A 26,786-nucleotide genomic window follows, 5' to 3' on the forward strand; every position below is an offset into this window, starting at 1 on the left:
TAATACTGCCCCATTTCTTATGTGTCTCCTATCTACACATCACCTCCTCAAAGGCTAGCCCAAAAAATATTAACAAAATCACAGCCAGGAATTAAATAGCATTTAAACCGGGCGTTGTAAAGTAAATTGTATTGTAGCTTATGGGTCCGTTGGATCCTATACAATAATAGGTTTCAAGTAACAAAAGAAATAGTAACTTTTTTAAAGCCCAAATATGAAATAAAATATGGGTCTCACTAAAAATATTGGTTACAGAATTAAAAAAATTATAAGAAAACATAAATAAAAAAATCATAAGCATAACCAAATGTTCCAAGAAAATTAGCATTTGTCATAAAATATATCTCCTCTCACACCCTTTCTTCCTTCCATTTCAGCTCTTATACCTCCTCACAGTACCAAAACTCACTGATATCCCCTGCAATTAGTTAGTTCATCCTTGGCTGCAGTTATTACTTTTTTTTTCCGGTCATAGAAACTGTTAAAATTAAATCCTCTTTATTTATTTTATCCTTCTAACCTTACCAGAAAGAAAAAAAAAATCACTTTTCCTTCGTCCCATAGGTTCCATGTGCTCTGGTGTTGGTGCTGGGTTCTAAGCTACAAAATTTCTTGTTATTCTGTCCTTTTAAACGTAACTTTCGTTGAAGTTTCTCGTTCTTTAATGAACTTTAGAAGCAATATTTAACCCATATTGCCGCTTTGATTTCTATCCCTTATAAGCTTCTCTCTGACGTGTTCTTTCCTTTCCCTTCTTTATTTATATTCTCCCACCCCTTCCCCGCCCGTGTCCACTCTTCATTCTCCAAGGAATCTCTCTCTCTTTCTTTCTCTTTTCCCTTTCTCATTAGTATTTCTATTTCACTTCACCATCCCACTCCACCGTTTCCCCTTCCTTCAATGCTATTATGGCTTCATCTTCCATAAAAAACACACACCACCTTAACCGCACAAAACTCTTCATGGAAGAAGATACCCTTTTGAAGAAGAAGCGTCACTACCCCAAACTCATACGAATACGTGTCACCGACGCCGACGCTACTGACTCTTCCAGCGACGACGACGAGCCCTCGGTGTCCTCCACGCGCCGCCGAGTCAAATACTTCGTCAACGAGATTACCATCCAAGGCGGCGGCGGCGGTGGTGGTTGCGTTAACGTTGTTTCTAGGAAAAGAAGGTTCAAGGCTGGTGCCGGAGCTCCATCGTGTCGGCGGCGGACGGGGGCGAAGAAGTTCCGGGGAGTGAGGCAGCGGCCGTGGGGGAAGTGGGCGGCGGAGATTAGGGACCCGTTGCGCCGCGTGCGGCTGTGGCTGGGAACCTACGACACCGCCGAGGAAGCCGCCATTGTGTACGACAACGCGGCCATTCAGCTTCGCGGTGCCGACGCGCTCACCAATTTCGTAACGCCGCCGCGGGAGAACAGAAAAACCGGTTACTGCTCCGGCGAGGAGTCACGGAACAACGACTTGCGTTCCCCCACTTCGGTTCTTGGGTGCCGTTCGGTGTACGAGGAAGCTGAGTCCGTAACCGCAAACGCAACCGGAAACGACGTCGTCGACGAGTCCGTAACAGTAGTCGCAAACGACGTCGTTGGGCCCTCAAGTGAGTGCGAGTATTCATGCGTTTCGGAAGATAGTAATAATGATAAGTTGAAACCGGAGTCAGTGTTTCCTATTCCAAACGATGTGGTGTTTGACTTTCAAAGCACGTTAGATATGTTTGATGAAGGGATTAATACTAATAATAATAATAATGTGGCAGAGAGTAGTATATTCTTGGCGGAGGATTTTGATTTCAAAGGAAGCTTTGTTAATGAGAATTTAGATTTGGGTTTTACGAGTTGGCATAGAGAGTGTGATAATTTCCAAGACATTGGGGATTTGTTTGTTTGGGATCCTCTTGTCGCTCTTTGATTGAGACAGGCACCATTCTCGTCGTCTTTGTAATTCTATTGCCAACGAAAATGGCCCAAGTTTTTGTATCGGGGGGAATTCGGGGGTTGCTATCAGTTTTGTTTCTTTTCTTTGGGGGTTTAGGCAAAAAAAAAAAACCCTTATTTTTATTTCGTTTTCGACATGGGTGGGTGGTAGTATTTTTTGTATTTTCTATTTTATTCTAGTTCTAGTATATGTTTATTAAGTCACACTAGTTGTAAAACTGTGCGTCCCACGGTGTTGCCTCTTTTTGTTTCTTAAATATATAGTAGTATAAAATAACTCTGTCTCATAAGTCACCCGTTTGTTTGTTTGTTTTATTTATTTATTTTTACCAGCAAATGGTATAGTTTACCTTCTTGGTACACGAGTCTGCATGTAAAAAAAGGATATTTAGAAACGTTCGTCGCATATATTAATAATATACACCCATTTAGCGGTCTGGAGCGTTTAATTTTGTCTTTACCTGACTAGAAGTGTTAATTTAATAGAATTGTTTATTTAAATTCAAACTTAGTCGGATTAAAACTTAATACATTTACGATATAGGACTTGTTTATTTAATAGGATTGTTTCTGTGTATTAAAATAGTCTCATATTATTTAGGAATGGAAGGTATCTTTAATTTATAAACATCTTCACTCATTAATAGTCTCATATTGTTTCAGTGTTTTCATTTTCCTACTGAATTTCTATGAGATGTTTAATTCAAAATGCTTTTGTTTTGTGTCTTAATATCTATATTACATGTTTGATTTAAAAGCGCTATTTTGTCCTATACTTTTGAAATAATATACATATAACACATACAAAATTAAAGGGTATTTAGTGTCTCATGCTAAGATAAGGTATCGTCACTCCCGTCATTTATTTGAACAATGGTCTACAACTAATGTTTAAAAAGTCTTTATGTGTTTATTCATCTATCTCTTCAAATAAGTCTTTTGGAGTATTGAAAAAAAAGATGAAAAATATTTAATGACGTGTTGTAGAGACACAATTGAAGAGCTCAGAATATGACATCTTTTACAGTAATTGAGCAACCATTCAAATTACACACCTTGTCATCTATAATCCTTATTTTCATAAATCAAAGACAAAAAAAAAGGAAATTTTTTTATGAAAAACAAAGACTACTACATCTAGCCGATTTATATTAATAAAAAATGTAGAGAGTAAAAATAAATATTATTATATTTACAAAAATCTAAAACATATCTAACTCGAGAGAAAAACCTCTCTCCTCCTCTACAAACCAAAAAAGATGATATTTTTTTTTCTTCTCTTCTTAATTTAGACTAGGAAAGGTAACCTCTTTTTACCATCTTTGAGTTTTTTCTCTCTTTTAATCCGAACAAATCTTAGTGTTCAACCGTCAATGCTTTTCCACTGAATCAAAAAATTCAACTGTCAATGCCCAAACATATGAATTGCTATTTATAAGTAAATTCATTATAAGCACCGACTCCACCATTTTGAAATAACTTATTAACATTCATTTTTGCTTCCATTGTGGTGAGAATTTCTATATTCTATGTTTGTTAATATATTATCATGAGACTGTGGCTTCCATTAATTAACTATTCGATCTGCTGCAACATTTCTAAATGAGAACCATTAATCATTTGTAACTTTTTTCCATTTATATATTTAGAAGATGAGAGCAATTTAATATATCTGGTTATTCGTATTGTATTTAGAGGTATTGTTGGATACAAGTATTACTTGTTCATAAAGTCTTACGCTATGGTAAATGAATTTGGTTTTTGGCACGTAACTCTCTCACCTAACTTAAACTGTTTATTGTACGTATGGTAAATGTGCTCAAGAATTTTTTTACTGTATTTATTTATTTTGAGAGTTTGCTCGGGTGAAATTAATGCCGTCACCTACACACTTCACCGGATATTCAAACCTCGCGAACCCCTTTCTTACCATAAAAATTTGCTGTCGGATATTTCCGTTCAGGAATTCAAGGAATCAAGGTATAAGGCATCTTTGGTTAATTTGTGCAGACATGCACTATCCACAGTAGACATAGGATTAGAACTGTGAAAGGACATTTTTCCTTCCATTTTCTAAGATATGATTTCATCTAAATCCCTTTAACAAAAAAAATCATCTTAATCTTATTGATAAAAAATGTTTGTTTAAGTATAAAACCTTAGTTATATATTTTAGCTTGTCAAATCTAGAAAGTGAACTCTATCAATTGTTTTTGCTACCCACTTCTTTTTTTGTTCTTCCGATGCTAAAAAGCAATAAAAAGAAAAAGACTAATTCTTTTGCCCGTCTCGAACTAAAAGCCAAATCAAACACACTGTTAAGCTTCTTTTTCCTTTTATATTTTCTGTTTGGGCCAAATTAAGGCTTGTTCCCCAGCTGGAAGAAAAGGAAAAGAAAAAAAAAATCAGACAGGATCTTCAAGATAAGATGTCAATTGTGGCGCAGATTAAATCGATATTGAGTATAATAAATCGAAAGCAGAAAAATTCTTAACTGGTGAAGCGTTAGAAATTTATTTTGTTTTGTACTACTACTAAATTTGAATTGCCTTTTTAATTGATATTTAATATTGATAATACCCATGAAATAGTATAAAATAAAAAGAAATATTTCACTCTTAAAACACTTTCTACAAAAGGTAACATGAAAATGCGGTTGGGCCTTTGAATAAGGAAACCGATCAGGTGCAGTTTGTTTTTTTTTTCTTTTAATTTCTGACACAAACAGAGGCGAGCAAGTGGCACAATGCTTGAATACTTTTTCATGCCACTGCCATTTACCGGGTGGAAAAGCAGAAAAAATATTACAACATAAAACCCAGTTCTGTTTAAGCTTGGTTGCGTACATAATTGTAGATAATCATCACTCTTGAAATTGTTTTTTGTAGAAAAAATATTACAACATAAAACCCAGTTCTGTTTCACCAGAGACATGATGGTTTTAAATTGCAGTCATCATGATAATTGTGATTGTGTTGGGGTGAGTCAAAAAAAATTTATAGTGTGAGTAAATACAGGAAAATGTGATTGATAGGATCGTAATTACTGTGAATCAAAATATTTTTGACATTAGGGTTGCAATTACTGTTGCAGAATGCCATTTAAAACCATGTCCGTCCTATAAGCTTTCCCTTTCCCGTGTTTTTAACTGATAATTAATGGGTGATATTTATATTCCTCGTGTACATCATGGTAAAGCTGTGGTGTTACCGTGTTAGGTTAGTTGTTATTTCCTTACATGAGTACTAATGCCATATACACACGTTTTAACAACACAGTGAAGAACATGCTCTTCTGACTCCACGTACCCGGCACCTTCTTTGATGTGTCATATCCATTCAACCTTTCAGTGATTATATATTATATTAAGTGTCGGGTGATGAGAATTAAAATATCAATGTGTAGGGTATATATGCATGCGTGTATTGCGTGAAGAGTGAAGACGTTATGTGTGATAAAAATGTCAAAGATAAGTCACTGTCTGGTAGATCAAGGCATCAACCATATAATGCAGGTTTGAAATATTGGGGAAAAAGGGCTGGTCCACAATTTCACAAATAGTGTCGTATTTAAAAAAACTGGGATTTTGGAACTCAGGAAACGAAGCCGGTGACTGGTTTTTTTCCCTTCCCATCTTCGCAAGCAGCTGATACAGATTAGGTCCCCACTCTCATGATATACATTTATATATGCTACTAGCAATTAGGTATGTGCCTTTGCATTCTGCATGTTTCCATTAAAAACTTTCATCGTATCATATATCTACAATAAATGCAATACACAGAGCTTTGTCTCTGGAACCATACTTGCTTTGATTGATTGAATTGAATAGTTTGTTTGCTCTTTTAAGCAGCCCCTGTGTGCCCAGCCCCTCATAACAGTAAATCATTTTCCGGACACGCTAACAAAAAAAAAAAAAAAAACTGGTTTTCCCTTGGGAAATGCCAAAAAAGACCTTCCACATATGTATTCCATATTTAATAATCATTCAACCACACACACACAACCTAGCCTGACATTATCCCAAGAGAAATGTTTTCTAAATTTTGGAGTTAAAAGCTAAACTACTAGTTTTATCGTATGCATCCTTTAGCCATTGGACATGATAAATTAGGTTGCTAGCTAACTTATATACGAACACGCGCGATATGTCACATTTTATATTTACAAGACATTAAATATACTTATTTTTCATTTAATACTGTCTTTATATAGAATAATAAAGAAGTTCGTTAAAAGATTTATAAAAGGGAAGTACTGATTTACTATATAAGGCCTCCTGATGTCACTAAAACTTTGTACACCATAGATTGATTTAATGGTAAAAAGAAAAGGAAAAGAAAAAAAGAAAAGAGATCACAAATTTAAACCTTTCCATTAACCACACTAATAATTAACCATACTAATAATTAACATTTATTGATATAAAATTAACGCTTTGTACACGTTTGGAAGTACATAAACATGATTAAAACTTAAAACCATCTCAAATCAATAATATTTTATATTAATATTTTTTAATAATATAATAGTATATGCAAAATGTGAAAAGGCATTAAAGCAAATAAACAGAACCTAAACTATGTACAATTAATACAGAAGATAAACAAATTAAAACAATATTTGTGCCCACAATCAAGAAGACTTGCAGAAATTGATGAGATGAACTAGGATGAAGTTAATTAGAGGATTTGGTTCACTGAGAAACAGTAACATGAAGCTTTTGGCCAAAGTCGCAATGCTTGCCAACGGAAGAGAAGTAAAAATAGTCCCCAGGCTTCTCCAAAGTAGCAGAAGAGTTCCCTCTGAAGTAGGTGTGGAGGATATTTCTGGTAGTGCAATGATCGTAGTCGTTCTTGTCTACCTGAACCACCGTGTTCTGTCCTGGGTGATACTGGAAAACTGCAATATTCAATTTCATTAAACTTAGTATATATAGCTAAACAAGAAATTACTTGTTCCTGTGCTTGCCTTGTTAGTAATTGTTTTCAGGGGTGTTAGAAATTTATTTATTTTTAACACTTCTTTTTCTAACATTTTTTATATGTGTTGAGGAAAAATATGAAGAAGCAAGAAGATAGGAGAATTAATATTATGACACATACGAAGCACGTCACCAACAACGAAGGTTTGTTTCTTGGCCCAGTCGTCGTAGAACCCTGGGTAACTGGGCAAATTCCAACCCAATTTGTGTCCGACAACATGAGTCGTCGAACTCACAGATACCAATGGCATGCAGCCAATGGTGGCTAAGATGAAGAAACTAAGATGCATTTTCACGGCCATTATCTTTCCAATTTGTGTCAGTGTTGCCTTTTGTTCGTTAACTTGTGAATTGTGATGGTATGTAATTGAACCAAAAGGTGGATTAAATTGAAGATACCCTTATAATAATGGTCATTAAATTTGGTATTTCTCCTCCTGCTTGTGCGGTTATTGCGAAGCTCGTTTTTCTTGACCAAGTCAATTATTTTTTATTAGAAATAAGAATGGATCAAATTCTAGTTTTCAACTGATGATCGATTGTACCTATACCCGGTTCTGATTAAAGGGATGGGAGTGCTTTCAGTGGCACCCCAAAACACAAAACAACCAAAATGAGACCCCATATCGGCGTGACTATTTTTTTATCAATTTAAGTTGGGTAAAATAAATTCATCAATTTAAATTGGGTTAAATAAATTTAATTTAAGGAGTAAAATTTCCAATGCTTATACACATAACTTGTTTATTTATTTACAATAGTTTTTTATTCGGATGCGCCATATTTTTTTTAAGCTCGTTGATTTTTTTTTCCATACATAATTTGTGAATATTATGTATGTTTCTTTAAAGCATGTAGCATGTATTCTAATATTAAAAGAGTTTAGTTCCTTTTCCTTAAACTTCTGTTCAATATATAGAAGTTGCTCACGGATAATTATAGAAGTTGGACTGAAGTACCAAGAAAGTTGAATAACTATTATTTTTTTTGCCTTATATCCAATAAATTAAAAGGGTATATGTGTAGGTGCTAGAATATCAATTCATACACAAATAAAAACTCATTCTAATCTAGGAGACAAATATTCGTCAGGGTGAAAAAATGTTGGACCAAATCTTTTAAAACTCCTAGGCTATGTCCTAATATGTGTTCACTTGTAAGGATTTTGATATTTAAATTAGTGCTAGAAAAGTGTTTTTTTTTTTCTTTAGACGGCAAACACCTCATATTATATCATTAAGAGTGGGAAGATGGATTCAGACTTAAATTAAGAATCAGAAAGAGTTTTGAGGTATTGGAATAAAGATGTTGTTTCTTGCACTTTCACTATTATATCCTGTACTTTTCATTGTATTAGTAATTTATATTTTTGAGTGAACTTTTCATAATACAGTACGAAGTAACACTAGGAATGTAAAAAGTTTTCCTAAAATAGAATGTCATCTTGTATACTTGCATTTTTCTATTGGCTTTTTTTTTGTCAACACTATAATGAAAAGGGAATTGCTTTGGGCACTAGTAAAATTGCCGGTACACCCAACAATTTTTAAAAATCTCCATTATATCCCTCTCCGTTATAAGTTGTTCTTCAACACTTTCCTTCTTCACACGACTTTGTTTTTTTTCCTTGAGCTTCGTTCTCGTGAGAGGTGTTCCATGAGAGTTTATCAATCGTTCTTGTGTCGACTTTGGTGGAGATGCATTGTTTACGATGGTTCATCGACAAGTGGTGGTTATCGCAGCGGTTGGTTTGGCCATTAATGGCAGAGGTAAGTTCTTCATTTGATTTTTTTCACGTAATAGTTACGGATTGATAATCCGTAAGTTATGTAAAATTTACGGATTGACAATCATATATAACTTACGGATTGATAATCATATACTTTTTTACGGATTAACAATCTGTAAGAAGTATACGAATTGCAACCAATCCATAAGAAGCATACGGATTGCCAGTCCATAATCTTCTTATGGATTACCAATCCGTATGCTTCTTTTAAATTTATTTGTTATTTATATAACTTTATTTTATTGTTCAATTAGGAAAAAAAATTGAATTGATAATTAAAGAACTTTTAAATAGATATAGCTAGAATATTCATTTGATAGTTGTAGTGTGTATAGCTTGAAAGTGATATTAATGTGAAAAGAATTGATACATAATTAACTTTTTTCATTTTTAATTTAATTTATTATATTAATAAATGCAGTAAAAAATGCAAAAAATTACATGATTGTATAATTATGGTGTGGTTAGGGATTTTTTGTTTGTGATTGAAATTTTTGAATGTTTTGTTAAGATGGACGAAGATCAGTGAATGTATGATAGTGTAATGTCTGAAGAAGTTGATATGAATGACCAAAATGAAAACAAAACTAGTGTGAATGAATAACATGTTGATTGTTCTAATGTGTTCAATACTTCTCAAGTATTAATATGATTTTGTTATTAAGTAATTAAATGAATGCCCCTTGAAGACTAAACTTGTATGGATTGCATTGCATTGTAGGTGTTTGCTACCCGTGACGATGTTCTGCATTAGGCTCGATCTATTACTTATGAAATTGGATTTGTCGCGGTGATTATGAGATCAAACACAAAAAATGGTATTAGAGGAAGGACCTCATTTATTTTAATTGGTTGTGAAAGGAGTGGTTAGTATAGGATAGTTAAACATATGCCTCATGGCATTGTACTGTCTTAGCTCTTGCCTCTTCAACACTTACTTCAAGCAATTCAACTAAGAGCAACACGACATGATCCACATGAAGAGGCTCAAAACTATGGAATGTGCCTGTAATGGGCAAATGCAGCAACGACGCCGCATCATCCAAGGTGATAGTCACCTCTCCTACCGGCAGATGGAAACTACTGATTTTCGTATGCCACCTCTCCACAAAAGCAGACATAAGTCCGCGATCACCAATGTCCAGTGAACATGCGATCAAAGGAATTAATCCTGTGACAGCCACTGACCCTTCGATCTCTGGGGCAGGCCTACTAAATTTATCAACATTCTTTCCATGGGAGCATAATTTCAGCTCAGGACATTCCTGAAAATAATAATTTAAATCATTTCAACAATAATAACAATTATTTATGAAAATAACATTTATTTCAAAATATAAATACCTCTCCATTCCAAACTTTCGCGGCCACATGATAAACATAATCTTGCAACACTAATGTGTCGTGGGGTCCGCCTGAAAAATCCTCGACATCAGTGTCACATCATCAACAGCTGCTTCTTCAGGCTGTTCATGATCCTCGTCATCTGCATGATCCATATGGTGAATATCCTCACCAACAAGTGCAACTTCTCGTTGCCCATATGCGAATGCTATGGGTCTTTGTCGTTTGGGGGCTTCATCTGCATCATGGCTGACTTCTCTCCCTAGGACTCTTCTTATAACCTTGCCTAAAGTTCGACCCAAACTTCTGGTTCTAACCATAATTTTCACATTAAAACAGTCATAATAATTTATGTAAGCGTTCAACCAATACTTCAATCAATCCCAATTTAATAATTCATGAATAAATTTTTTATTATTTGTTCATTAACTTTTTATTACCTTAATATATTCATAAATGCATATAGAAATTATTCTTTCAAATATATAGGGTTGACAACACCGATTCGATTCTAGTAAACTTAAAGTAATGATCAAAATATAACTATAATTTTGGTTTTTATTTCTAACAAATAACTATTTCATTTCTCAACAAATTACCATCACAATAACTTTAATTTTTTTTACTAATGAAAATATTTTATTTTTATACTTCCATATAAATATTTAATACTAAATACTAATAAACAAATTGTAATTTACTAATAATTTTTTTAGAAATAATTAAATCACAATAATATATATACATTTGTTTTAAAATAAACAGATTACTTAAGTTCTTAATAAAAATCAACTTCAAAAAATGAATATAATTAATTAAATAAAATTACACAAAAAATTTACAACAATATTTATTTATTACCAATTTTTTTAAACAAAAATATTAATTTATTTAAAATTTTAAAATGATTATAAAATAATTTTTTGATCTCAAATTGAAAAAATAAATTAAAATACACATACAGATTACCAATACGTATAAGGCATATAGATTACTTCAAGTGTTGATAATAATGAATTAAGAGTCAACTATTAAAAAAAAACGGTTAGTACTTTAAGAAAAGTTCATTGAGAGAATCAAGTGTTATTGAGTATTTAAGGAAGATGGTAAGACAATTTCGTCTCCTCACATATTTCAATTGACGTTAGTTGACTATGTTAACAGAAATAAGGTAAAAATAATGTAAAAGGGATGTGAGTGTAACAAAGATTTAAGATAAAATAATTTGATCTTACTCACATATTTCAATTGAGGTTAGTTAATAACGTTATCTGAAGAGGGTAAAATTAATATAAAAAAGAGGAATATTGAATATAATTTGGAAAAAATACAAGGGACACGAGTGTATTTTATTTAGTATAAAGAATATGCAAAACAATTTATTTTTTTATTTTAATTGTTTTGTATATAAACTTTGAAAATTAAAAATAAAAAAATTAATATACACAACAAAATTTTCCGACCAAAACCTAAGCTAGGAAGGAGAGGCAGTAAGAAACAGGCGGATCACACAGGAGCCGTGGTTTAGCGAAATACCAATTGCCGCCTTAGGAATTACCCTCCCTTTTAAATTAAGAAGAAGAGAAGAAGGATTTTAGTTGAATTGAACATTTGTGCGTAAAACCCTAATTAACTGAGCGAGGATGGAGGAAAGTAGAGCGAAACCGGTGTGTGCAGAAGAAGCCCTCGCACTTCTTAATTGCGTCACTCAGTCTCCCTATGAAGAAGACAAATTCCTTCGCCTTTTGCATTCATTGCGCCACTGCGTCCTCGTCAAGGTACTCTTTCCTTTCGATATCCGAACCAATCCTTTATGATTAAGATCCTAACTGTCAAGCATGCAATCCAAGACTTAGTTTATTTTTCTTTGCCTGCGTTCTACGTTCAATTGCCTCGTTGTAATGTAGCATGTTGGTTTCACCTTAGAATGTTGATGAGGGAAGTAAATTGTACTCGTTTGGCATGTAGACAACACACACTTCTTTCAAGGATCTCTTGAATTTGGGGATTACGAGTTCTTCATTTAGATAATCTTTCTAGTTGATGGTCAATTTGGAGATTTTTTGTTTTAGCAATTTAAATCAGTACTGGATTGGCCATGAACAACTCATTTTAGAGGGTAAAGTAAAGTAATCTGAGTCAACGATAAGAAAATCAATAGTTAATGTTATGTATAATAAACAACAAATCATGAGATGTGTTTGGATATCAACTATTAGTTTTCTTACAAACAACCACAATTACTTACTTTTCCCTTACATTTGAAGAACCGGATCCCTTTGATTATAAGATGTGGCCACAACAACAGAATGTGAAAGTAGTTATATTATTGGAGTTGCACTTGATCTATCATACAAAACATGATATGAAACACTTTAATCAGAATGCATATTTGGTAGTGTTGCCTTCTCTGGATGGAACATTATTATTATGCGCTTCAGGGTTGGTTGTTTATGGCTTTTCCTATATATTCCAACTTGATTACTGGATATATTTGAGTTTATGTTTGCAGATGTTTAAACAAAGTTGTGCTTTCTTCTGTTTTTTAAGTTGGTTCTGTTTTCTGCCTCCACAGAAAGTGAAGAACTTTTCCCTAGCTGGACAGGAAAAATAGGAAACTAAACCCAGTGGCAAGAAGGCTTAATTGGTATGACTGCATCCCAAGTGCCTTCTAATTCAAATATTCATGTACCAGAAACTGTTCAGTTTCAAATCTGAATTTCTACCATCCACAAATAATTGATTTTAACATATTTTTTTTGGTTAAGTGTAAAGTTGAATGGGAGGTGAAATCAATGGCTTGCATCTCTCATCATCGGATGTTATGCTCGTTTTGCCCGTTCCTAACCACCTTAATCATAGCTGTGGCGTGGGGTTAATGTGGCCTAAGATTTCCCCTTTACCCTGTTCGACTTAAACACTGAATCCCTTTGCGAGATGCAATGGAATGTATGACTTGTTACAGTGTATTGTATGTGTTTCTACCTAACTATGAATACAACTTCCAGCATTCTAATGGGTGGACTTCTGTCTGTTCGAGAACCTTGATCGTTATGGGAGAAGACAAAAATATTCCATCTTTGGTTGATGATATGCCATTTTTCTCCACTGATGTTTAATTGATTAGAGTCAAATTTAATTATTTTTTTTTCAGAAATTCTTACCTGTGAACATAACCCTGCATCTGCATAGGAAACGATGACACGCCTCACTTGTTGCAACAACAAAAAAGAGTTACCCTTTTTCCATGTTGGATTAGTTCATTTCTGTTCATTAATCAATCAAGATAATCATTATGCCAAAAGCAAGATAATTATTATTAAAAGAAATGCATTGGCAATCTCTGTAACCAGGTACTGACCACAACCACTAGCCACTAAATGGCACAGACCGCTTTATTAACTGGGAAAATAAACATAACACCTACTCTTCTAACATAAGTATTAGCAATATTACATTTCCCACTGCTTGCTACACAATGTACGAAACTTGTTAATCATAACAAACACAACACCCCCTTCAAACACCCATAACCCTTTTCTGCTCTATAAGTTCAGAAGGTGGAGGAAATTTAGGCCGAGTGGATGATGTATGTGAGTACCAGAGCCAGCAACATCAACACATAAGCTATCCCTTGATCAAGGGAGGACCCTGAATTACAGAATAAAAATCAAATAATGCAGAATTATTTCATTAAATTTATTTGAGATATTTTTTATGTATTTGTATGAATAAAACAAGTACCAGAAAAATAAATAATGCAAGTACAATTTTTTTTGGGTTTCCCAAAAAGCCTCTTTTATTGAGAATGCTGATTAAAGAAATAGACTTGAAATCTTTTTTTTTTTTTTGACAAAGACTATAGTGGTCTTCAATTAGGGATAATCCTGCTCAATTTGAATAAGACTATCATGGACAATAGAACTCAAACTGAAAACTAATGAATAAGTTGAAACAATTACACACTAATTGATTTAAAGGCTTGGTGATGCTTGAAATTACATTTTTAGTGTAATATAAATGTTTTTACTTTTTATTATTTACATTCTGGTTTTCCAAAAGAAGGAAGCAAGGAACTGGATACTGGAATTTGGAACAATATTATGATTTTAATTTTCATGAATATAATAAAGAATTGTAAAGTGTGAAGCAATCATATAAAAGTAAAGAAAATGATTATAGAAAAGAGTGGGTATTACCGTCGCTAGTAGGGGCAGGTGCAGGGGCTGCGGATTGAGCCTGAACAGCGGCGGGCATAAAGAGAGGAAGAATGAGAGTGGCAAGCAACGCCACAACTCCGAATCCGAACAATTGTTTGGGAGCACCACCCGCCATCTTCTTCTACTTCTCTAGCAGCGTCGATCGATTCTCTTTCTCCTTCTCTCTCTTGGGTGCGTAAGGAAGAGAGAGAGAGAGAAAAAAAAAAGAACGCTGAAGAAGCTGAGAATTGTGTTGTGTTGTGCGTGGCGTATGCGTGGGAGAGACAAAACAGGACAGAGGAAAAAGCCATGGTTTTGTGGGGCATATCTTTCGGTTCGGTAACCCATTTTGCCCTTTCGTTCCTACTTTCCAACAAATCTGCCACTTCTATTTTGGCGCCACCCTTTTCCTTCCTCACTCGTACTACTGTTTTTTTTTTTTTTTTTTCCTGTGTGCTCCTGCTCCAGGACATTGTATATTGGTATGAGTATGCTTTGGTAAGTTTCCTCAAAAATATCTTTGAAAGAAAGAAATAATAATATGAATTTTATGAATATGTCTGGATAAATTTCATTAAAAATATTTTTGAAAGAAGAAAATAATAAGATGAATTTTCTAACAAGTTAAAATGAGTTCTTTGTTAGTTTTTCATTAATTAATTAGTAGAAATTCTTTTATATGTTTTTTAAAAAAATAAATAATATCTATAAATTACTTAATGAAAAATTCATTTTAACTTATAAACTTTTTTTTTCTTATTTTTTATTTTTTAGATGTACTTATAGAAAAGCTTATCAAAAGAAATATCACCCGTGTTTATACAGAAAATAAATTCTTGTTTATTTCTAAGATATTTATTCGAGTGTTTTAAAAGGTAACGAATCTAACTCACGTCACGAGACTTTATTATTGTGTTAACTTTAAGAAAAATTACATAGCTACAATAGTTTAACATTTTCATCATGATTTAAAGGATCTTAAGATATCGATAATGACAATTGGCGAGCATGTATTTGTTACCGAAAAATAAACTTGTTTAGCATTTGTCTTGTCTAGATTGCTAAAAGCACCCCATCTATAACTTGAAAAATAAAACTGACATATATAGGAAATTTTTTCTTATGAGACATATATATATAAAGTTACACCTTGATTATATTTTTCAAAAAATAATGTTTTAACTTATTAAAATATTTTTAAAGAAAAATAAGTTGTTGTATATTAACATATAATTATTGTGTTACCAATTGAATTTTAAGTTTTTTTTTTAGGTTAAAGCTGGATTATTATTGATGATGAAAATTTAAATAAGATACATTATTGGCTATGATTTGGTCCAGCTGAAACGGGACCTCCTCAATCCAGCAAACATCATGAAAAGTAAAAACTAAAGATGCTAAACAGTGAACTTCCTGGTTCCTTGATCTCTTGGTGAATAAGAGGTTCTTTCTATGGGAATTAACAAGGAATCTCCTACTATCCTCCACTATGCCATGGAAGACCCTCTTTCTTGTTCCACTCTTGTACCATCTACAAACAACCTGTTTCATCACAAGCATCAGACAATAGCAACTTTGCTGCCTTGATAATTGACCATTGAACGCAAAGGCCTCAGCCTCCCTAGGCTCCAAACCTTCAGAATCACACACAATGAATCCCAAGCATGCTCCTACCTCTTTTCTTATAGCAGCATAAAAATTTATCTTAAAAATGTCCAATGGTGGTGTTTTCTAATAGGCTGGAATCAAGTTTGATTCTTGAGCCATTGTAATGTCTTCCCTGATGGTAGAACAGGAGCCATCTTACTCAACACATGTTGAATCTCCATCCTCCTATTTTGGAAAACAAGTCGATTCCTAATGTACCAAATTGCCCACAAGATCGCAGACACCATTGCTCTAGAGTCCTCATCCGTTATGTCAATCGCAAACTCCACCCACTGCTTGAAATCATCAAAATTTAAATTATGAAATCTTAGACTCAGCGAGGATGCAAACCATACTTTCTGAGCCTCCCTACAAGTTACAAGCGCATGCATTTTGGTGTTGCATCTCCTATCTAGATGTTCTTCCACAAAACCTCCCCCTTCTGTTCAGATGTTAATTCTGTTGGGTTCCATAGTCCACCTCAGCAGGATAGATTCAATACATTCCACTATTGAAATATCAAAAAAACTAGATAACAATTCCTTATTACAGGAAAATTCATCCTACTTCATCAACTCACTGACCTTCATTCCTTCTAGACATTAACGTCAGCAAACCGTCCATCGCCAATGCTCCACACGCAACCTTCCTCCAAGATCCATTTCGCCTCCCATATACTAGTCCAGGTGAAGCTCTGTCTGTATCCTTTCCGTGCTTCCCATAAAGGCCCATGGAGATGATATTTAGATTTCATAAGCCTGGCCAACAAGGATGTCTCCTTCGTCATAAGCTGGCACCACTTTTTTGCAAGCAAAAGCTTTAACAAATCTAAAACCAAGACCCCTTCTTTTTTATTTCTTATGAGTTTTTTCCAGCTTATCTAATGGATTTTCCACCCTTCAATATCTCCCCCCAATAGAACCTTGCCGTGAGACTTTCTATCTCCTCACAAATCAACTTTGGCAGCATAAAACAACCCATCACATATGTGGGGATTGATTGAACAACATATTTTATAAGGACTTTCAAGCCTACTCTTCACAAAGCTTTCTCCTTCCATCCCTTCAATTTCTTCTAAACCCTATCTCGCACAAAGTTGAAATTTTGAGTTTTGGATTTTCCCACTAAAGTATGTAGACCCAAATACCTCTCATGACTTTCTACTTTTTTTACACCCAACTGAAAAATCAGCTCATCAGTCCTGGTATTAGGCACGTTTCAGCTACAAGAAAGCTCAGATTTGTGGAGATTAATTCTTTGGCCAGACGCTTTTTCATAGGACTCAAAACATCAACTATGTTAGTTGCCTCCTGAGAATTTGCTCGTGCAAAAATAATGCTATCATCTACAAAAAAATAAATGAGAGATCATAGGTGCACTAGGTGAGACTTTAATACCATGAATAAGACCATTGTGCACTGCTGATGATAACATAGCAGATATGGCTTCAACACATAAAATAAAAAGGTAAGGGGAGAGGAGATCTCCTTGTCTGAGACCTCTTTGGGGACAAAATTCTCTATGAGGAATTCCATTCACAAGAACAGAAAAAGATACAGTAGAGACACACTTCATTATTAAAGAGTTCCATCTGCTAGGAAAACCCATAACCTTCAGCAAACTTTCCAGAAAACCCCACTTCACCCTATCATAAGCCTTCGACATATCAAGTTTTAACCCCATAAATCATCTTTTTCCTCTATCTTTAATCCTCGTGTAGTGAAAACATTCATATGCAATGAGAGCATTATCAGTAATCAACCTTCCTGGCACAAAAGCACTCTAATTTTCCCCCACAATGTCAAGCAAAATCTTTTTAAGTCTATTTGAAATAGTTTTTGTTACAAACTTGAAAAGCACATTGCATAGAGTTATGGGTCTAAATTCAGAGCCTTTAACTGGGTTTTTGACTTTGGGAATAAGGACAGTGAAGGTTTTATTCATACCCGTAGGATCACCTTCACCATTCAGAATATCCAAGCAAGTGTACACTACTTCGTCTCCTATCTGATCCCAGAAGCGCTTATAAAATAAGGCTGGTGTGTTATTTGGACGTGAGGCTGTCAAGGGATGCAGCATTTGAGCTAGTGCTTCCTTCACTTCGTCATTATTGAAATTCAAGTTATAGCATTGAGATTTTATGATTTTATCTGTCCAGTTAAATTATGTGTTACCAATGTTATTGGGCACATTAAATTATGTTAAAAAATCACAGTAAAAAGACTAGCATAAATGAAAACCAACGCGCTATACTTTAAAGTTTAAATACATTTATGTATCACGAATTAAGGGAAAAAAAGAAGAAAAGAAGCAACCGTACAATACTACAATACTCGGATAAATATCTAGCTCATTATGAATTTGAGGCATTAGCCTCAAAACTTTACAGAATCCTTGTGCAAAATTACAGCAACCAGATGCCATTAAATAATAACATGGTCAGACCGTAATGCTAATGTCATATACACATACGCACGCAACTATAGGGGAAAAATTGAAAATGCTTTCCTTTGAAGGCGTTAGCGTTACTGAAGCTGCTTTATGCTTTAAGAGACAAACATCTCATTACAAGTGCACAATTGCTAGCTCCAACATACACTTTACACTAAATTCAGAGATATTGACTATAATCTTGAAACTAAAAGTTTGTAGAAATTCCTGCCATGTCCATTCTTAAGTGTTAATCTTTTACATGCCGAATCTGCTTCCAGTCTTCAAATTGATCCTCGAGACTTTATGTATAACAAGCCTTTTCTATTGAAATTCAGGTTTAAAGTCCAAGCTTTCGTTATGTTTAATCAAACCTTCAAATTAGAAGATCTGGATTAAGATTGTGACTGTTTCTACTCCTAACTATGCCTGAAACCAATCCCTCCTACATCAAATTATGATGTTAACAGAATTTTAGATACACATGGAGAAAATTGATGGGATTGACTTGAGTGACACGGGTAAAACACTATAACTGTGGAACCCTAAACCCTAAACTATAACGGTGCCATTATCAAGGGCAAGCTTTCTCTCAAACCATCTGTAGAACTTTTATACATCCACTTGAATTGGCAGCAATAACCATGTCTGATTTCTCTCTCCAGCACACACTTGAAACAAACAGACCATTGTCAACATCTGTCTCTTTACCAGAAATAGGATCAATGGACCCAAACCTGTGCGAAGTGACTGGCATTGGAAGTGATTTATAGTAGGCAAAAACCTGCAAGATCACATATAGGCATCATCACAAAATTTGTGCATATTCAAGCACATAATAGAATGTAAGTACTCTCATTTCAGAGAGGTTTGCGAATAGTTGATATACAACAACACCAGTAAAATTAAAACAAGCTACATGGATAAAATACTCATTGAATTAACATTTTTGAATTTGATAACTTAAAAGCCTGACTAACAAATGTTATATACCTCATTTGTTTCTGAACCACATGCTATATATCCATCAGCAACTGATAAACCCACAAAATTCTGTCAAAGCAAGAGGTGGAACATAAGTCAGTCTTTCTGATGTGCAGCCTTATGAGTTGCTCACCGAAGGAGTTAACAAATAACATTTCGGAAGGTAAATCTGAATTTTGTAAAATTTTTTTCACTACTCTGACCATCAGAATGCTATATCTAACACCACAAAAAAAAGATAATTTTTTCTTTTTTTAAAACAAATTTTGGAAGGATGTGACAAACAGATCCTTAAAGATGTCACGGACATAATTTACAATCAGTGCAACAATACTTAAACCCAAACCTTCTCATTAGTATGTCCTGACAAGGTTAAGCTGCAAGCACTAGTTGATAGACCCACAGGAGAGGTTTTATTGAGATCCCAGATCTTCAACATATTATCGGTTGATGCAGAAACAAGTGTCTCAGAGTCCAAGAATTTGACGTAGCTTACAGCTTTACGATGGCCAGCCAACACACACCAAGGGCTTCTAAGATTGCGAAGATCATAGCAATATGCTGAGTAATCAGCAGATCCAAAGGCCAGCAAATGAGAGGAATGAGTAGAGAACTGAACACAGCAGACATTAGCAACATTCCTGATTGTGGCTAAACTCTTTTTCTGCAACATAATTTTGCATTTTTTTTAGCTCTGGATGAATATATGGTAGAAACTATCATGTTATTTTTTGCTGTAGCTTTAGCCAAGATCAGATTCACCAATGCCATAACAACTTGGGAGAAAGCAACAATCGATAGTAACCCCAGTTTATTTAATTACTGTTTTTCCATCAAGCAAATTCTGCACATTCAATGTTTAAGCGGGTGGTGTGCCTATGACTGTGTGTGCATGCTAAAGAGCTTAAGCTTACCTCATTGATACTCCACAGTTTCACAGAACAATCATCACTCCCACTAACAAATTTAGTAGGGCATACCAAAGAGAAATCAACAGACCAAGCCCTCTTTTCATGTTCGGTGAATCCAGAAAACCCCTGGCCTGTGTTAGCATCCCATAGCTGAAAATGCAGTCATTTAGGCAATGCAATTAGTGATGCTGGAAATAAGAGCATACAAATCATCAAGAAATGGTTGCATTTTTCATACTAAAAAAAAAACTTCCAACTTTTTTTTTTGCTTTCCGGTGGATATCAATGTCATTCTAGTTTATCAGACAAACTCTACATGATGGGACCCAATGTATCATAACATACTCATGTTCAGTACTACTTTCTCTGCTTCCTAGAGTAAAAAAGCAATCCATCCTTGAACTATAATAAAGCCAGCCGTTGCATGTGGTCATCAATAATCATACAAGCAACATAGAGTATCATGGAAACCAATTAGAAAAGCCAAGAAAAGAAACTAATAATTTACTAATCAGCTCATTAAAACTCGGATGCCAATGTGGACCAAATTAGAGTAAAGTTCTCCATTTGTCCCTTTAGGGTTAGCTTCACATATTCTTGAAAATGGGAATGAAAAATTAAATGATGAATTTTCAATACAAATTTTCACATAAATTTCATCCACAATGGTTTGCTCCCTTTTTTGTAGGCATAACAAACTCATCCATAGATGCAATTTTATCCCAAATATACAAGTGAAAATTTTAGTAGACCCTTGAAGGTAAACCATTACATTTTGGTTTAGAACTGCATGTGCAAAAATATAACTGATGAATAAAGCAAAGAATGTATGCCAATGATATAAGCAACAGTGTAAATGGTATTCAATCTAATGTGCAAGCCATACAAACAAACCTTCACTGCACCATCATAGTCTGTCGAGGCAAGATAGTTCTGGATGTAGTTATTCCAGCAAACACAACTGAGCCTTGATCTGTTTGACATCTCAACTACAGGATAATGGATGTCAATGGAGTCATTGAAAAGTGCATTGAACTCAAAAATTTTAATTTTCTTTGATATCCCAGCAGCAGCAAAGTAGTCTTCATCCCTATCAAAACTCAGAGAGCAGATTACATTTGCAGGATTGTTAAAATCAGTATTTCTTACTATGCCCCGCACTTCAAACTTGCTATAACGTGTGGACTTGCACAAACCATCAAAGAAAGCTCCTAAAGTATCTGTCGTCTTATGTTGTTCCATGTCTTTTTGAGCTACACACCAATTGTCATGATTTCTCAGTATATCTTTATCTGGGTGAGTTGCAGTATCTGTTTCAGGAAGCTTAATTTTTGATCTCATGGAAAAGTAAGCACTTTCAAGTAGGCACATATTTTTCATCAATCTCAGTTCATTTGCATTAGAAATTGTGGATACTGGTGGTAATGTTTCTGAACTTGAAGATTCTTTAAGAAGAGACACATTCTCTATTTGAAGAGAGGAGTCGTTCTGCAAGCTTGAGGGAAGCAAGGATTTTCTCAAGTCATGTCTCCTCTCAACCTCTTTTACATCTGATTCCAAGCATCTTATTTCTTCTGCCAATTTGTTGGAATCCATGTGCTTCTGCTCTTCTAGTGAGATGAGGAAATGCAATAGCAATTCTGATTCTGCATCATCTTGATTAAGACTTAATGATAATTCCTCAAAGTACACCTCCCGCATTCCATTAATCACTTCAGATTGTAGGATCTCCCTGTTGTGCAAAATGCGTTATAACTTCAGGAAATCATAGTGGGCTGTGGTAGATATAGAACTTCAACTGACAAGAAAATGGAACCTCCTTACAAGACTAGTAAATTAATCTAGAACAAGAGCAAAAAGAAGCCCTCTCAGAAAATTGAGCCCAAGGTGAACCTCCTCTAGTGCTCAATTTCCATTAGTCTTGCCTTCTCTCTCCCCCCTATTCTCCCATCTTATCCCGTTCAAGTCATTTCTGTAAATTTGGGATTCCATTGATTTCTTTTGTATTTATGACCATTTATAAATAATACACATGTGTGCACCTGAGACACACAATATTCAGAAGTCTTTTATCTATATCCCCTACTCTTTGTCTAGGATCATCTTATCTGCCTCTCCACTCTCAAGCTGCCCAACTGTGTGCATAACTCATATTTGAGGCCCATAATTAAAGGACAAGCCTAGTAGAATACTTACTTGAGACATTCCTAAATCTGTATTTAAGGACTGAAAGGGAAGAATATCAATTTTCAAAATTCACTAAGCCAAACAATCAATGTGATGTGTTTTAGTACAGACCAACATGAAAACGCACATACCATTATATAATAGTCAGTAGTAAGTAATATCAAATAAAAGAGTTTGACATCTCCAAGAAAGAAAAAAATCAACTCTCTGCAATAGCTTGCCAGAAGTACAATTTTTTTTTAAAAAATAATAACAAAAAGAAAAAAGAAAACTCGCATTTCAGTATGCACTTTCACAATCTAGTTAAAATGAAACTATTTTTACTATACTTGATTAATAAAGAATTTCTTCCCATCTTTGATTTTGCAGGTTGATGCATCCATTAGGTGGTTAATAAATCTTTAACTAATGTCTGGATATGTTCAAGTTATGGGTGGGAACTAGGATATAGGAGAGGAAAAGTAGCAAGGGCTCCACAATATTGTCAGCCATTGGTTTCAACCAACGTGGAGTTGAACCCTGTTGTGTGATGCTCTTGATGGAACCTAACACCACCCCAACCAGTTACATTAAGCATTGGAGCCACCCTTTCCAGATAAGTAAAAATATGATACTGAATAGATCCTTAAGCTGACCAGACAGTATGAATTTGAAAAGAGATGAAGCATTGCAGAAAACTTATTTTAGATAAATAGTAAGAAAACAATGTGATTTATAGCTGCCTGTTTGGTTTAGATGGAAAACAGTGTACATAGTGATCCATACAAATGTGTTTGGTTGGGGTTTGTGTGATATTCTTTCCAAAATGCATTCACCAAAAGGTAGTATATTCTTCTTCAAACTCTCAATGACACTGGAGAGTAGTTAACACAACAGACTGTAGACCAATGATGACAAAATTTTAATGGGGTGGACTAAGTATCAAATCTTTGTTAGGATGGGGCCACAATGGAAACTTTATCTAGAAAAATATAATGGGAGAGATTTTCTGCTAAATATGAGATGATTGATAAACCCAATGAGGATCATGGTACTCACTCAGAAAGAAAAGGCTCGAGAACTCTTGGAAGGAGTATGGCAAATGGATGGACATTGGACAGTAGAATTCTAACTACCGATACATAGGTTTCTGAACATCATCCCAGAGAACATGCCATGATTTAGTTTTATAACATTTATCAAATAAACATGAGATTTCTGTAACAGATGTTTGTGGAATCATATTTGCATTTAATTTAATTAAAGGAAATCTGATAACTATGATACAAAGATTTCCGTGTTACCTTATTGTTGGACGTGATGATGGTTCAGGATGCATCATCCAAAGGCAAAATCCTGCCTCCATAGGATACTCTGAAAGGAAAACTGAAGGAAGAATCCTACGACCAAGATCAGACATTGCAGCAATATGTGCTCTTTCTGAGTCAAAATCATTAAGTAACTGAAAGAAATGACCTAAAATATAATCAGTCCGTAACTTTATGTAAACTAATGCTACTGTAATGTTTCAATAAGAATTGACTAAGAATTAATATTTAATAAAAGAATATCAGATTATTCAAAGGTCTGTCAAAACAATTAATGGATTAAATTTATTATAACAAGTAATTGATTGGAAAGATTTAGGGTAACCACCAACACTATCATTTTCATCAATCCAGAATGAGGTAGCAATGTTACAAAACAGACAATATATTATAGTTGCTAAAAGTGAAAACAAAAACTAAAAAAGACAGAGTTTGAAGTCAACCAAACAAACAGTAAATTACAGTTCTGTTGTCTTATTATTTATTTAATGTTAACGATTTCAAAGTAGAGTATAGACAATTGACAATGAACAAGCATAAGTAATCTCTTTAATAAGCTATTTCATGTTAGAAACAGATTAAAAGATTCCTTGAACTTTAGGTCAAGAAACATCTCTTCGTTCTTATAGAGAAAGTGTCAGATTTCCATTGCAAGGATGTTTGTAAGGTAATTCTCAAAACAAGGGAAGACATACCCCCCTCCCCCTCCCCCAAAAACACAGATAGAAGCATGTTTCCTAGTTCCTACATGTGTACTTCGTATTTAGAAACACATCAATTTTGAGAAGTCAACAATATAACCGAGCAAGTGAACATTGAATAAATGTAATAAAGATGGCATCCATCAACTACGCTATGCACCTCAAAAAGAAGGACTCCCAGACAGTAGATATTTGATGATGTTGTGCAACCACCCTCAGGACTTGCATACCATTTATCTTCCAATCTTTCATTTAAAGAATTCAATTGCAATTGACCTGCATTAAATATGTGAGGGATGCGAGACATGCTCTGCATATTATGTTTAGAAAATTGGATATCTTCCTTGTATTCATTGCAATAATCTTGTGATCCCACCGCATTGACTTTAATATCATTGGCAATTTGAAGATTCAAGTCAGTCCTTGGAGGGCATTGACTCCAATCACCAGCAACTCTAGCATTTTCATTGAATTTCTGTTTCTTCGACCGCAAATTAAGAGAGGCAGATATTACCTTCTCTGACAGCCTTTTCCTAATAAAAGAATTCTCTAGCTGAAGAACTTCAGAATTTGCAATACTATCTAATATCTTTTTCTGAGTAGGCAACCCAAGGTACATAACCTGGTTTGATGGTAACAATTTAATATGAGAAGGGTACAGATTGTGCATTGCAACTCCCTCAGAGTGAGAACCATCAACCAAATCCACAATTTTTCTAAATATACTTAAATGATCTGTTTTGCTCCCTTTGCAGTGCCTAGATTTCAACCATTCTCTCAAAGTCACACCATCAGTGTCAGACCCACCAGATCCTGGCCCTGTAGAATTATGAGGAGACTTTGCAGTCTTTAAACTGGAGCTTGGCAATGCCTTAGAATCCATCTGAGTGTCAATGCCAGACTTTATCAGGTTCCACCGCACACCGGATAATAAAACTACTACTTCATAACTTGTTAGAGACGTCATGCTGCAATTTACATGTTCTGCTTTCCAACAGTACAAATCTTCGTGATTCACATCCATGCTACATTCCACGTCAACGCTTCCCCTGTCTTTTCTTTTCTGCTTTTTAACCCACAAACACATTTTACTTATTCATCTTTTCTATACTTATTCCCTATTTAGTCATTTTAAAGAAATACACTTAACATAATTTCTACTAAATAATTGAGAGTGTAAAAATCTTAACCTAATCATGCATGAAAATTATAATAACAATAGAACTTAATGTCTATGCTTTTTTTATATTATTATTGAGTCACAAATTTTCATTTAAATTATTTTAATATAATTATTTTTAAAAATTTAATAAATTTACTAATGAATTATAATTAAATAATTATATAATTCTTTTATACCATCAATATATAATCCTCATTCTTATACCAATAATCCACATTAGATTTTGCTTTTAAAATAATAACAATAATAATAATAACCCACAAGGAAACTGTCTTTTCTGCTTACCTTTTCTGTCACTTATTTGGTTTATCAATTTTCTTCCCATTATTAACATCTTATCCGATAGGATTTGAGAAGCTTTTTATAACTCTCAAAACAAGTCATTTAAAGACTTTTATCCAATTTTCCATTTCTGGATTGCGTTTATTGGTGTACTTTTAAATATATTCACCTCATCGTATATGCACTGCTGCACAATGGAAAGTATAAATAGTGAGGGACACAACGAGTTTAAGGGTACAAATATTTGTTTCAAAAAATAACAAGTAAGACTATTTTGATATCTAAATTTTATGTTTATTTTGAAAATATAACGATTTTTTTTTTGTAGTTTTAAAAATGATCTCTACATTGAGAACTGGCGGTGAATGATCCACGTTGATCTCGTATGGAACAGTACAGACGCAAAATTGCTTCACGTCCACAAATTGGCGATATTTGCTTCTTTCTTTTCCTATTTTGGTAAAAACCATAGCTTGTACTGTATCAGTATTTATTTACTTTAATGTTTATGGTTCCTATAATGCCCCGTCATATTGGACCCAGCAAACCTCTGGCTATGCGGCAAAGCTGAATTTTTCCTTTTCTTTAGTGTAAGTTGGAATCATGTAGGTAGGCTGTGTTTAGTTTGTCAAAATAAAATAAAAACTGATTTGATTTGATTTAAACGTTCATTTAAATCAAATCAACGTTCATTTAGTGTGAGTATTGGTAAAATTAATTTTAAAATAATCTCATTTATGTTTAAATATTTTTATTATGTTTGGTTTTGTAAACGTTTGGTTTGGTTGTTCTTTCCGTACCTTTAAGTTGTTTCTTGTGGGTTTTTTTTCTTCTTCTAAAATGAAAAATTTTAAATGTAAAATTGCATTTTGAAATAACTAATATGAAATGTAAAAAAA

At 34.1% G+C, this 26,786-nt stretch overlaps 4 protein-coding genes and 1 long non-coding RNA gene across 5 annotated transcripts; 2 read left to right on the plus strand and 3 right to left on the minus strand.

Annotated features, from left to right (window-relative positions):
* Positions 1–473: 473 nt before the first annotated feature.
* On the plus strand, positions 474–2,231 carry LOC114413434 (ethylene-responsive transcription factor CRF2-like). Its single transcript, XM_028377851.1, has one exon. The coding sequence runs from the start codon at positions 909–911 to the stop codon at positions 1,911–1,913; it is 1,005 nt and encodes a 334-aa protein (XP_028233652.1). The 5' UTR covers positions 474–908; the 3' UTR covers positions 1,914–2,231.
* A 4,252-nt stretch (positions 2,232–6,483) lies between these two features.
* LOC114411571 (stellacyanin-like) lies at positions 6,484–7,242 on the minus strand. The gene is made up of 2 exons (XM_028375211.1): positions 7,045–7,242; positions 6,484–6,841 (listed from the first exon to the last, which is right to left on the minus strand). The coding sequence occupies exons 1-2, from the start codon at positions 7,223–7,225 to the stop codon at positions 6,636–6,638; spliced, it is 387 nt and encodes a 128-aa protein (XP_028231012.1). The 5' UTR covers positions 7,226–7,242; the 3' UTR covers positions 6,484–6,635.
* A 4,275-nt stretch (positions 7,243–11,517) lies between these two features.
* On the plus strand, positions 11,518–13,149 carry LOC114413436. Its single transcript, XR_003666912.1, has 2 exons — positions 11,518–11,834; positions 12,632–13,149. It is a non-coding gene; the product is annotated as an uncharacterized LOC114413436 (long non-coding RNA).
* A 200-nt stretch (positions 13,150–13,349) lies between these two features.
* Positions 13,350–14,536, minus strand: LOC114413435 (arabinogalactan protein 41-like). Its single transcript, XM_028377852.1, has 2 exons — positions 14,256–14,536; positions 13,350–13,707 (listed from the first exon to the last, which is right to left on the minus strand). The coding sequence occupies exons 1-2, from the start codon at positions 14,389–14,391 to the stop codon at positions 13,628–13,630; spliced, it is 216 nt and encodes a 71-aa protein (XP_028233653.1). The 5' UTR covers positions 14,392–14,536; the 3' UTR covers positions 13,350–13,627.
* Positions 14,537–18,232: 3,696 nt separating this feature from the next.
* On the minus strand, positions 18,233–25,453 carry LOC114413437 (protein SPA1-RELATED 2-like). The gene is made up of 7 exons (XM_028377853.1): positions 24,583–25,453; positions 23,698–23,855; positions 21,122–21,959; positions 20,231–20,377; positions 19,663–19,980; positions 19,326–19,385; positions 18,233–19,116 (listed from the first exon to the last, which is right to left on the minus strand). Exons 1-7 carry the CDS (start codon positions 25,444–25,446, stop codon positions 18,925–18,927), a joined length of 2,577 nt encoding a protein of 858 aa, XP_028233654.1. The 5' UTR covers positions 25,447–25,453; the 3' UTR covers positions 18,233–18,924.
* Positions 25,454–26,786: the final 1,333 nt, after the last annotated feature.

The sequence above is a fragment of the Glycine soja genome, chromosome 5 (genome assembly GCF_004193775.1).
Source record: "Glycine soja cultivar W05 chromosome 5, ASM419377v2, whole genome shotgun sequence".
Taxonomy (NCBI): domain Eukaryota; kingdom Viridiplantae; phylum Streptophyta; class Magnoliopsida; order Fabales; family Fabaceae; genus Glycine; species Glycine soja.